This window comes from Engraulis encrasicolus, chromosome 13 (genome assembly GCF_034702125.1).
Source record: "Engraulis encrasicolus isolate BLACKSEA-1 chromosome 13, IST_EnEncr_1.0, whole genome shotgun sequence".
NCBI classification, from domain to species: domain Eukaryota; kingdom Metazoa; phylum Chordata; class Actinopteri; order Clupeiformes; family Engraulidae; genus Engraulis; species Engraulis encrasicolus.
Window position 1 is genome coordinate 26328959 of NC_085869.1, and position 13666 is coordinate 26342624.

The following is a 13666-nucleotide window of genomic DNA, read 5'->3' on the forward strand; positions in this document are numbered from 1 at the left end:
CTTTATTTGGTTATGTTCCATCAAAATGCAGGAGTTAGAGATACTATATTAAAATAAGCTTCATAGGATTTCTAGTTTATAGTTTCCATGACAATATTTTCATCGTTTTGGGTTACTTTAAACAGTGCTTTATTTCTTTAGTTGACTTCACCAATTTTCCCTTTATACATTTTGTTTTTATTAAACAAGAAAACTCACTTTGGTTAGGTATGTTATGATATGGGTAATTGATATGGGTTTTTAAGAAAACTAAAAAGTTATAAAAAGTAATATTCAGTGATAAGTCATAAACAATGCCATTTTAACATGAAACTTTAATTAAACAGCTATTGTACAGACTTTGCCGTCTTCTAAGTTCATCCCCCAGTTCTAATTTTATTTCCAAAATTTGGGCTCAAAACCCAGAGGCGGTGAGGTGCCATAGTTTAAATTGATACAGAATCTCAACAGAGTGCAACCATGTGATCAATCAGCGGTCAACTTGGAGGAAACCAGGTGTCATGAAGTAAAGTACGTGCTCTCTATTGTCTGGCAGTTGCAAACGTTGAGAAATCCAAGGAGATTTATACGGAGTCAGATGGGAGAACTGTGGTTCTCTGCCAGGGCATTGAGCAAAGTACTGTAGGGTGTCCATGACGGGACACAAAGAACTACGCTGGTTCGATCTATGATATGGGACGACAAAGTCCTAGAGTTGGAAACAAGGGGGTGCACTCTGCTTGTTGAAGGGATAACTTACATAAACTTTGGCACACACCTCCACTATTTTAAAGATTAATCTGTTTGGCTGTGCCATACAGATTAAAGAGAGGGAGAGTTTATTTTCATTGTCAATGGTGGATGAATAAGGGACATGTCATTGACTGTATCTTTAGCTTTCTAAGAGAAGTATTCCCCCCCTTCTTCTTTCAAAGAGAAGTAATATTCCCCCTTCTAAGAATTCAGATTTTTTCCTTACTATAATTTTGGAAGTTGAAAGTTGATTTATGAATTTAGATTAGTAAAGAGGCAAAGGGCTGAAATTGAATTTTTTGCTGTTGTTTCAGAAATGCATATGTTTTTTTTATGGTTTATGGTTTTTACGTTTTTATGGTTTCTCAACCCATGGAAAGTGTGACATAAAAGTTGGGCAGGGTCTGACATGATAAATGGTGCGCAAACATTTTCTTTTATTCCAGGTTTTTGTTGTGGATTTTCTTTATAGCTCTCTGGGTGATGCGATGAAAATGCAATTTTGGAACAATTTTGAATTTTTCTTTTATTCTTCTTTCTTTCTTTCTTTCTTTCTTTCTTTGGGCTTATCATTCCTATTAAAGAGTTTAACATACTATTGAGAAGCACTTCACCATAGCTGACACTCTCGGGGGCCAAAAAGAACATTTCTATTTTTATGATGTTGCCACGATATTTTTTCAGTTGAAGAGAGGGACTCCAGAGAAAAGGGGTGACAATATATTGACTGCATTTTTAGTTCTTGTTTTGTATTCTTCTTTTAGGTTTGGTTGTTTATTTTTGAACTGTTGTTTTGGGTTGAACAGAATTTTTGCATTTCAATACCTATAGGCTACTATGGGTAGGCCTATGAATCTCCAACCATAACCCAAGTGATAGCCGTTCGATTGCATTTCAGATAAAGACATGGCAGATGGACATGCTAAGATATTTTTTTTGTGATTCGATGTTGAATCGAATCAAGAGAGGGAATTGAAAATATATTGGCATACATTTTTGTAAATTGACATTGAGAATGTTTAATAAGGGTCATGATCATATGCTGTATATTTTGCGAAGGGTTATCAGCCACATCCAACCCACTTTCTCTGTGTGATCAAGACACACCTCAGGAGGTCTGGCCAAGGGGCCTAGGTCTACCTGGACACACTAGCCTTGGTCTCATTAGCCGCGCTTCAGCGGCCCGGGGCCGCCCGGGGCTCAGGAGAGTGGCCGGCTCGGAGCTGCCGGCCCGGGCCATTTTTTGCCTGATCGGACTCATAGCCGACCCCAGGCACATTCAGGTACACGCCTTGTTTGTGAAACGTCAGTCGGGCACAGCCCACTTTCGCCCCAAATCACAGAAGGACAACAACAGAACGACAAAGGAGGAGAATAAAATGGAGCAAACTCTGCTGGAGCAGGTCGCCGTTTGGCTCGTAGCCTACGGACAAAGACGACAAGAACTGCAAAGAAAATGGCTTGCCTTTCAAGAACAGTTTTATTACATGGCAAAGCTGTATGGGACGCAGCGCATGTTAAGAAGACAAAGACGCATGAAAATACGAGCAGCTCGACAACTGAAGGCTCAGTTATGCTTCCTACTTGTGCCACAGAGTGAGCTTGACGCAGCCATGATGCAGTTAATTCTTATGCCCTGTTTTGAAGCACGGTCTGCGCGATGTCATTCCACGCTGAAACTGCCTTCAATACAAAGAGTAAACTAGACGTGTCGGTTGTTTTTTAGCATCACAGACTCGACGAGAATGAAAATGAAACATTAAATCTTTATAGGCCTATCACGTGCATGTTTGATCGCACTGGCAGCCACAGTAGTAGTTTGGAACAAAGAAGTGGCTCATTTGTCGAGGACGAAGCGGAATGTTTCCTCGACCTCGGAACCACTGTTCAACTGTCCAAATAACTTCAGCGTCGTAACTTGCAAGCGCATGTGTTGTCTTCGGTTCGTGTAAATAAATCAAACAACAAAGCACGGGCAACTTATTTAATGAAGAGCTCACAGTCCGTAGACCGACGAAGGTTAGAACAAGGAAGTAGCGCTTGTTTGTTTGGCGATCAGTCTGAAACGTGCGATATAGCCTACCAGACCTTCGGCGATAATAGCGCAAAAGCTAAATAAGCCGACATAAATGTCATGTGTGAGTATTTGTGAGACACTTTTTATTGGTGTCCAGTGGAAAGCATGCCAAATCACGATAGTGGCACAAGAGTTTGGCGGCTAAAAGCAGAAAAAAGCCGACATGACTTAGCTATGACATCCCAAGTTTAAGTGTAGTGGTGCCCATGATCCGATAACAACAAAAAAGTTATGTTGACTAAATAACTTTAAAAACACAAACAGAAGTGCCAAGGTTGCATCCTATGAAATTATGCCATAAGAAAGCCAAACACCCCAAACTAATGCTTAACCATAATTTGCCCAGAATTTAGCGATAAGTCCCCCATGCAGCCACAATATTACACAGAGGTTGACCCCGCCTCCGAGCCTCGGCGGTGCTTGCTGGCCCATCGAATTCGACGGGCCAGGGAAATCGGCCCTTAGCCCCACAACCTGGCCCGGCGGCCATCTTTAGCACCTAGCCCCCTTTTGATGAGATCACCGTCAGCCCCCTTTTGTCCGGGCCAGCCCGGGGCTGGCCCTGCAGTGAGACTAAGGCTAGTGGAAGCCCCCACAGCTTGGAGACAGACGGGGGATGGTCACTCTACTACAAAAAAGACAGATACACTAGGGAAAGACAGAACTTTCCTAGGCTGTTGCTGTTAGGGTGAGGTCACAGAAGAACAGAATTCAAAAATGCTTTAATTATTTGTAACTTCATGCCAGATGCTTTGGATAAATAAACCCGCTGAAATCAAGAATTGGACACCATGCTCTCTGACTCTTTAAAAAGAACACGCTGGATTCTAGCCAACACATAGTAAGTTTGGAAAATGATTTGGAAATGGGTTTACAACGTTTGACACAAAATGGCTAAAATCCAACATGAATGACCTCAAGTGCCATCATCATTGTGACAGAAATATAGTGCTGCTCAATGATTGCATTTCCTCTGTCTCCCCCTGATTAGATTAATAAATCAATTCGAGCGTTGTATTTTTTTCACCCCCTACCCTACACCCCCCCTTCTTCCGTCGTCCCCAAGAAAAGCCCAATGCGGGTCTATTTTTTTTCATGAAATGGGTTACACTAGAACATCAAAATCCCTTTCATCAGTGTCTGAGGACGAACTGAATAATGGCTGGCGGAACGGAGAGGCAGAGAGAGAGAGAGAGAGAGAGAGAGAGAGAGAGAGAGAGAGAGAGAGGGAGGGAGAGAGAGAGAACACTACACAATAAATAGTGCAGTGTTAGTTTAATAGTTAAAGGGTCAAATTTAACACTCACAAGGTTAGTCTTACTCTGTATGTGTCGAATTAACACAAAAATGTACCGAGTATGGCATCTACCCTCCCTGGATTTGTTAGAGATAAGCGCAATTCCCCACTCTACACACACACACACACACACACACACACACACACACACACACACACACACACACACACACACACACACACACACACACACACACACACACACACACACACACACACACACACACACAAACACCAGAACGTCAACAGCAATCTCTCAAAACAATGTGGGATGTTATCATCATCGGATTTTGATCAGATTTGTGGGAGAAAATTGATACCGTCTCTGTATCGCTGCTGTTGTCCAGCGAAAATTGAAGAGAAATAAATATTGCTCAGCTTTCCTGCCTGCCTGCTCATTTTTTCCCTTTCCCCTGGTCTTCTCCTCGTATAGGACGGAGGACACAAATAAGATCACCATGATAATTCAGTAAGCTGTGTGAAAAACAAAGTGACAGAGCGAATCTGCCAATAATGTCTTTATTGACATGTCAATTGAAGCAAAAATGTCTGCACACTTAAAATCTTGGAATGGCAAAGCTTTCGCTCAATGACCTTCCTCAGGGCACAACGCACATAAGTGTTACAAACAATTGAAACATGTTCATTGACGTGTCTCCACAAGAGAGAGGTGAAATATCCCATACTGTTGATCTGTGAGTAAGTGAGCAAACGGCAATTAAAGCAATTGCTTCCCCCCACGCGAGTCATGGCAGTGTCCTACGTATGTCACTACTCTTGCCTCGGGCTTGCCATAAATAGTTTGATAGTCTGTACCATATGTCACTGTGCATACTGAAAAAAAGATCAAGATCTGACTGTAGTTGACTTTTGACTTCATTTGACACTAACGAGAGTCTAACAGTGGAAGAGTCAGGGGATGGACTGGTAATCTGGCATATAGGGATAGCATATCAGTTGTCATGGGCGGAGGCTGTTGTTGCTTGTGCTTTTTCCCTGACAGAATGGTCCATCTTAAATACAGGCACTGCACTGAGCCAATCATAATGGGCTGTGTGAGGAGCAGGTTTTTTTTTTGTCCCAGGCCGACCCTGGGAAGAGCACAGGGCTGGACTGGCGGAGAAACATGGCCCCAGGCACTTTTGGCCTAAAGAAGCCCCACATAATAAGCGGCGCAGAACCGGTGAAAATAGGGGCCCGGCCCGCGATGGTGCAGGGCCCACTGGGAAAGGTTATACCAGACGGCCAGTCCAGCCCTGGAAGAGCCGCCTTCTGTCATCCTCAAAATGATCTTAAAACGGAGTGAGAGAGCGCCATGAGTGACCCCGGTGAGCAAGCGGGAGGAAAATGTGGCGGATGAGAAAAAGAGAAAAGGGGGAAGACAGTATGACAGGATGACGCTCTCTGCTCTCTTTCTTGCGATTCCGCATTCCAGTTCGTGATGATACTAGTGACAAGCGCATGCCACATGGCATTCATTGAGACTGTCATAGCCTGGCAGCAATAACAGTAATTTTGCCATTACATTGTATTGGAGCAATTGACACGTGGGTACATATGGATGGGGAGGGCCTGTCACTCTCCTGTGTAACTCATCTTCTCTTACTACATGTACAGTGCAGGCAGCTTGGCCAGGGACGCACAATGTATGTACGTGCGCGTGCATGCATGTGTGCATACATGCGTGCGTGCGTGCCTGTGTGCGTGCCTGCTTGCGTGCGTGCATGTGTGCATACATGCGTGCGTGCGTGCCAATGTATGCACGTGCGCGTGCGTGCATACATGCTTGCGTGCGTGTCTGTGTGCGTGCCTGCTTGCGTGCGTGCGTGCGTGCGTGCGTGCGTGCGTGCGTGCGTGCGTACGTGCGTGGGTGGGTGCATGTGTGCGTGCGTGTGTGCATGTGTGTGAATTGGCTACACAGAGAGGAGAAAAGGAGTCGCACACAGGAACTGGATGAAATTCAGGAAAAACTGTATTGAAAAAAAAAAATCAGAAAAAAGATAAAAGACGAAATTTCAGATACGTAAAAGCCAAAGTCTTCAGCTGTTATATTTTCGGCTTTTTTTTTCCGGAGTTTTTTTCCTGAGTTGCATCCAGCTCCTATGTGCGACTCCTTTTTTCCTGTAATACTTTTTGGGAATTACGCACAGAGCAAAAACTCTCCATGACAGACTGAGGCGCCGACGCCAGCTTTACCTTCACCTGTGAATTGGCACAATATTTCAGCGCACACCCTATCCCCAGTGGAAATAACGATGGACAACAGCTTTGACTTGATGTGTCTTGGCACTCTTGATAGGCATTGGTTTGTTTCCTTCACTGTGAGTGGGCACTGAGCCTCTAAACTGTAAACCCATTAGATCGGTATTCAACTGTCAGCTCATTAATTAACTGCCACAGAAAAAAACTATGAAACAATGGGGAATCAAAGACCTGGGAGAGTTGCCTGACTCAGTACTGTCGCGAAATCCAATACAGTGCTAACTAAGGCACTATGGAGAGACTGCACTCACTATCGCCTGGCCACCTCCACACAGTACTGTACAACTTCCCCCCCTCTCAATGTTTTTCTTTTTTTTTTGCTAAAGCCCATTAAGTTAGCACTGGTGGACAACATGAGAGCTGGCCGCGTCCGCCTAATGAGGGACACGAACGCTGGCTTCATGACCTCCCTCACCTCAGACTCATTAGAAAAAAAAGAGCCCACTGACGGCCGCCATTGTGCCCAGAGCTCAATTGTTCCATTTTTTTTCCTTCTCTTTCTTTCTTTCTTTCTTTCTTTCTTTCTTTCTTTCTTTTACCTGGCTGTAAATCAAGGCTTGTGGCAGCTAAGAGAAGAGTAGGCTCGCTCCTACTGCAGGAAGGAAGTTGAACAAAGCAATGAATCCGGATGCTTGTAATTGGAGATTGGAGACAGTGGAGCACCTGAGAAAAGAATTGAGAGAAAATGAAGGAGAGAGAGAGAGAGAGAGAGAGAGAGAGAGAGAGAGAGAGAGAGAGAGAGAGAGAGAAGGGGGGGGGGGATCGTTATAGCAATTTTCTCATCCAGTATTCCTCCCGATTCCTATGCACACCTGGCAACGAGCGCAGTCCACTGACACTCTTTTAGTTTGCCTCCGCCTGATGAATGTCATGTCAGAGGTGAAAGGTGAAAGGTTACGAGAGAACAGCGGCGGCTGAATGAGGATGAGGCTTTAGAGGGGGCCGCTTGAGAATATGAGGAGTTTTTAGCCCATTTAGCCCCACCAACAGATATATTGATCTTCCGGGACCCACTTAAAAGATCAAATTGCCTGGAAGAAAAAATGACTGCAGCAGGTGAGCTATGAAGCGAATTCATGAACCTTTTACAATGGTGTTATTTTTAAATAGTAGCTTCTTGGCATGGAGAGGGCATCCAATACCCAAACCCTCGAGGAACAGCTTTTTGAATCGGAATAATTATCTTCTCAAAAGCCATGACATGTTCAGAAATATGAACCATTATCCTTGGCTATCTTTACCTACCCGTGCACATGGGGCTACGTTGCAGTATCTCGAACACTATCACAGAGAGAGAGAGAGACAGAGAGAGAGAGAGAGAGAGAGAGAGAGAGAGAGAGAGAGAGAGATAGAGATAGAGAGAGAGGCTACCAGCAAATATACCTTTCCAAGCCAGACAGAGAAGATTCCCCTTGGGCTGACAGACAGGGAGCCATGAAGAACGAATGGTTGGACGAGATCTGGACCAGTGCAAAGCCAATCTTTCACACGCTAAGGGCCATATTTCACATCATAGCATCCATGTTGTGCACGCCTATTCCCTCTGCTGCAAGCTCCGGAAGACACTTTGAAATAAGTACCAGACCATGTGGGGTGATAGTGGGGGTGGTGGTGGTGATGTGGTGGAGATGGTGTCCAGTCTAAACCCATTACTCAGTGAAGGTTATGAACAATATCACCCTGCAGGGGGGGAGGGAAGAAAGCAATCAAAGGGTAAAAGTGGGGGAAATCGGGGCAAGAGGGCAGTGACCAGAGGCAGAGTAATGGCTGCTAGCACATGTGACGGTAGAGCAATGGGGGAAGCGTGGATATATCAATCACCCTCAGCCTGGCCAGTCACACTCACAGGGTCCCGCTCTTGCTCTTTCTGGCTTTTGGCCTGCTAGCATGTGTGACTAGCATGCTTGAAAACCACCACCACCAACTCCGCTGCTCACTCGCTCACTCGCTCACTCGGTGACATTTCTCAGCTTGCTTAACAGTTGGGTATTCTGATGAATCATAGTGCGGGAGAGGAGAGCAGTACCACTCTTGGCAAGTGGTGAAAAAAATACGAGGAACAATAATAATTTTCAGGCAGAGAGTAGCGTGTTATTCTGTGTTGGAAATCAAGAGCGTTGCACTCAAACCGTTTTGAATATGAAAACAGTCACAATTACTCATGCCACTGGTCCCTGATTAAGTGTCATTACATTTCCAACTGTGGATGAAAAAAAGATTGGGAAATGATTTGGGCTTTCAAACAATGTCCATCACCTTTGACATGTTAAGTGCCTGATGGTGTGCGAATTGTACCCCTGTGTGGTGGCGTGGCGGTTACACCTGGTTTGAGATGAATGATTGGATCCAACCCACAAATGGGTGCTTTAGTATAGCCTAGAGGAAGGGTAGATATCTGGGAATACTCTCACATTATAAAATGGGACACTCTGACTGGCCTATTATTCAGTTCCAGAGGATGAACCAAAGCCTGTCGTATTATTACACTCACTGAAATCGTCCATTCTTCCTTTTGTCAAGGCAAACAGACACGGGCATAAAAACAACAGATTAAATAATAATAAAAAAACAGCAGTTGAATGAGTGCTGCTTTGACAGTTGACATGTCACTTGTAATTTCAGAGTAGTAAAGGCATAAAATGTTGGACAAAAGGGGACAGCTTTACTCTGATACATGACAAATTAAAAAAAAGAATGGGATGGTCTTGTCTTCTGTTGCCAACTGTATTGATTGCACTCTCGACTGAGTCGCTTAGGAACCAAAACATGGTTCATGTGTGGATATATAGACAGAGTAGGTAACTCGTCAGATGTCTATGAACAGCTAAAATAGAAAAAAACAGAATGTTGACTTGTCACCATCCACTCCACCCCCCTGGTCTCAAACTGTATCCCACCCCCTTCCCCAGCAAATAGTCCCAGTAGGTAGGCTTCGACGCGATCCACAGACAGCATCTTTGTATGAAGCGCACAGTGCGCATGAAGAGGAGCCCTATGGGGGAACACAGCAGCAGTTTCTAATACCTCCTTTCCATGTCACATCTTCCCTGCGAGAACATCAAAGCCGGCAAAAAAGGGGGATTTGGTCCGACTTGACGCAGAGGGGAACTCTTGGAATCAATTGGACAGTAACAAATTTTAACCAAAGCCCATTTTTCTCTCTTCACGGTGGTTTTAACTGTATGCATATCCTGTGTTCTCATGCAGTGAAGACAAAGCAGCAGGAGGTTTGTAAACTGAGTCCGACATCAACGGTTTCTTTTTTCCCAAACATGTATGGACCTTTTGAGAAACAGCGCGCGCTCAGTTTAATCGGATTTTAGTAATTGTCCAATTACTACGCGGCGCCTACATTGGATATATGGAGTGCTGAAACACCTGCAACTTTAAACTCGGAATCTGGACTTCTCTCTGAATGCGTACCCGCGCCGCACAGGATAAGAAATGAGCATCGCACCATGGAATATACAGTAGCGTATTGATCACAAACTCTCTTAAATTGCGTCTCTCACTGACTTGCTCCTGGTGTCTCCACAAGCTACAATTTACCTTTGTCTCAACATTTCCCTGCATTGTTTATTCCGTGATATTTTTTCTGCCATGTCTCGGTAAGGCTATCACTTGTGGCAAAGCAAACATATAGCTGGCGGTTTGGCTATACCATTTTTCGGATTCTCTTGACTGACAGAAATTGCGCATAACAGAAAAAAAACAATTGCAGCGAACACAATTAAACGCTCTGTGGCCCAATTAAGTGGACTGCAGATATTGATCTCGGAGATTTATTTCATTTCTTCCGTTGCCGTCATAGTATGTCTGCACTTCGGAAGAAATTTGGGGACGATTACCAGGTAGTGACCACCTCATCCAGCGGCTCGGGCTTTAACCAGCCAGCCCCAGAGAAGAAACGGAAGAGGCAGCGCTTTGTGGACAAGAACGGGCGATGTAACGTCCAGCATGGAAACCTCGGCGGAGAAACCAGCAGATATCTCTCAGACCTCTTCACCACCTTGGTGGATCTGAAATGGCGATGGAATTTGTTCATTTTCATCCTGACTTACACCGTGGCTTGGTTGTTCATGGCTTCCATGTGGTGGGTTATCGCCTACATAAGAGGAGACCTGAACAGAGCTCACGATGACAAGTACACGCCATGTGTCGCCAATGTGTATAACTTTCCCTCTGCGTTCCTTTTCTTCATTGAGACTGAGGCCACTATAGGATATGGCTATAGGTACATTACAGATAAATGTCCTGAGGGAATCATACTCTTTCTCTTTCAGTCCATTCTCGGATCGATTGTCGATGCGTTTTTAATCGGCTGCATGTTCATAAAGATGTCTCAGCCAAAGAAGAGAGCCGAGACACTGATGTTCAGTGAGCACGCGGCCATTTCTATGAGGGATGGAAAACTCACTCTGATGTTCAGAGTCGGTAACCTGCGCAACAGCCACATGGTCTCGGCACAGATACGCTGCAAATTGCTCAAAGTAAGTCTATAATCCACATATCGAAATATGCAAAGTTGTTTTAAATTAAATTGCAGCCCTCTAATGAGCTGATTTATACTTTGGCCCTTTGGAAACATCAAGTTACACAAATTGAATTTCGCTCTTCACAACCGTTTTTTGTGTTTGTCCCCATTGCATTCTAAGTGAATATCTTAACGTGAATCAGTAGACCTATGAACTGAATTTCATACACCATGTAGGTTACAGTTAACCCTTAACAGTTACAAAGTCAACTAAAGGGGCACAATTGGAAAAGTACAACTTCCTGCACTGACCTACAACCGAGTGCTGAAAGACGTGCGCATGTATGCGCGCGCGCTCTCTTCACTCTCACCCAAAGAAAACTTTGGAAACTTGTCAGTAGCTAGTCTACTCTGTGCTATCTCTTCGTGCTATGCATGCAATTAATTCGATGCGCCCACCCACCCCAATGATTGCCTGATTATTGTGATTGCCTACAAATGCGAAAAGCTTGTCATCACAGTTCACTGAGTTGCAAGTTTTCCCAACCGATATCTCACCCATGTGTCTGTACGCTTCCCTAGTCTCGGCAGACGCCCGAAGGCGAGTTTCTTCCGCTGGATCAGTTAGAGTTAGACGTGGGCTTCAGCACCGGGGCGGACCAACTCTTCCTCGTCTCACCGCTCACCATCTGTCACGTGATCGATACCAAAAGTCCTTTCTACGAACTCTCCCAGAGATCCATGCAAACGGAGCAGTTTGAAATTGTTGTGATATTGGAGGGCATTGTGGAAACCACAGGTAAGTCGGGGTTTTTTTGTATCTTAGATACTGTTGTGTTCCAAAACGACAACTTCAAGTCACTTATACACCGGGGTGGACTAATTTAGGTAATTACACAACCAAAGACTGAACGTAAAAGTAGGCCTGTTTATTTACCATTGTGGTGCTGAAGTTTGCTTATGGAGTGGCTACCATGGCGTGGCGCTGTCCATGGTGCTGTCCATGGTGCTGATCCTGATGCTGGGGTTCGTAAAGCACAACTGGGAAACTCAACGCTCAACTGGGAAAATCCAACTCCCATTGTCATTGTGATACAGCACTCCACCGCACACAAATGCACACTGCACATAACGAAATTGCATTGATGCCACACCCGTGCAAGTGGCAGCCCCCAATGGTGCCCAAAAGGGGGCAGTGCGGCAGGACTGTACCATGCTCAGTGTACCTCAGTCATGGGGGAGAATGGGGTAGAGCACTGGGTAGTTACTCCACCAACCAACCTGGCAGGTCAGCAGTCGAACCGGCAACCTTTGGGTTGCAAGTCTGACGCCCTAACCGCTTACCCATGACAATCCTACTGTTAACTTTAGGCTACATTTAAAAAGTAAAATACATCAAAATACATCTCATAGATAAAAGACACTAAGGTACCACTATTATCCCAATAGTGCATGGTGAAGCTGATATTTTAGATATAGTGGATACCTTTGCATTTTGATCTTAACTGTGCATCTTTCGTCAGTATCTTCAAATGCCACATGGGCATTGGCTCAAAATCTGTCTGTATAAGACCACAGCAACAAACAATGCGAAAACAATATACATCCTTCCAGACAACAAAACAAAACACATCCTTCAAAACAACAAAGCAAAATACTTCCTTGCAGAGGAACAGTTTATGACCATCTTTGGAGCAGAGAAGACATAGGACTGCAGAACATGACACCAGGTTGTTGCGCAAAAAAATAAGCACAACATAAACAACAGGGAGATGTTCACCTTGCCAGGGATAGGTAACCCACTTAGGAGGAGTTGATGAACATTAAAAATATAGGCTCACAGTTTCCTGAATGTACCCTTAGAATAACATCAGAATAATGTGTTAGGTGACTTCTCTTCTGGAGTCAAGCACGTTCGACTTGTTGAATACTTTGTGGGTTTTTTTTGTCTTTGCTTTATTTTTTAAATATATATTTTTGGGCATGTTTGTTTTCATTAGAATAGGGCAGTTTGGAAGTAGACAGGAAAGTAGAGTAGACTGTCCAGTAGAGCTGGACTCAAACCTGGGTCACCATGGACACTGTTGCCCATATATGGTGCGGTTGTTATTAATAGTATAGTGTGCTGCGCCACAGCAGCAAAGTGAATACCTTTGTTTTTTCATGAAACATAGGACCTGTGTGTGTGAGCGTGAGTGTGAGAGAGAGATCTAATAGCATTTTCTCTACTGAAATGCAGCATGTTTTAATATGTAGGCCTACCTTATGTTAAGAAAGCTATGAAACTTATCGGTAGGCCTATTTGGCAAATATTTACTAATACTGTAGCTGTAGTTTTATATATTTGAAAATCTGATATTGGAAAAGTGCCTCACCAGCCATAAACCTGACCGCACGTCACGGACCTGTACACACTATCTAGCAAGTGAGAGAGTGGACGGTCACGTCGGCATGAAAAAGGCATTGACGATAAGAGTGTAATTTATTTATTGCAAGATTATTAGAAGAAAAACACCCATTACATCATTATTGACACATACTGTGCATGTTGCCGTGGATATTTCTCAAACAGCTTAAATACTGGATATATTGTCGAATGCTGTATAAGAATGTGTATTTCCCAAACAATAATGAGTGTGTCTTGCATCTGTCATTGATGACATTGATAATGATGATGTAATGTATGTTTTTGATACCAAAAGCACCATTATTCTCAACACCATTTTCCATTTGTCCATTATAACTTTGAAACCCTGTGTGTGTGTGTGTGTGCGTGCATGCGTGTGTGTGTGTGTGTGTGTGTGTGTGCGTGTGTGTGTGTCTG

General features: G+C 44.1%; 1 protein-coding gene across 1 annotated transcript in view; it reads left to right on the forward strand.

Annotated features, from left to right (window-relative positions):
• Window positions 1–10180: 10180 nt before the first annotated feature.
• The window catches only part of kcnj3a (potassium inwardly rectifying channel subfamily J member 3a), a 43415-nt gene continuing 39929 nt past the window's right edge, over window positions 10181–13666 (forward strand). Inside the window, exons 1-2 of the mRNA XM_063214532.1 lie at window positions 10181–10858; window positions 11425–11641. Coding sequence (XP_063070602.1) covers window positions 10181–10858; window positions 11425–11641 — 895 coding nt within the window. The remainder of the gene's footprint in view (window positions 10859–11424; window positions 11642–13666) is intronic.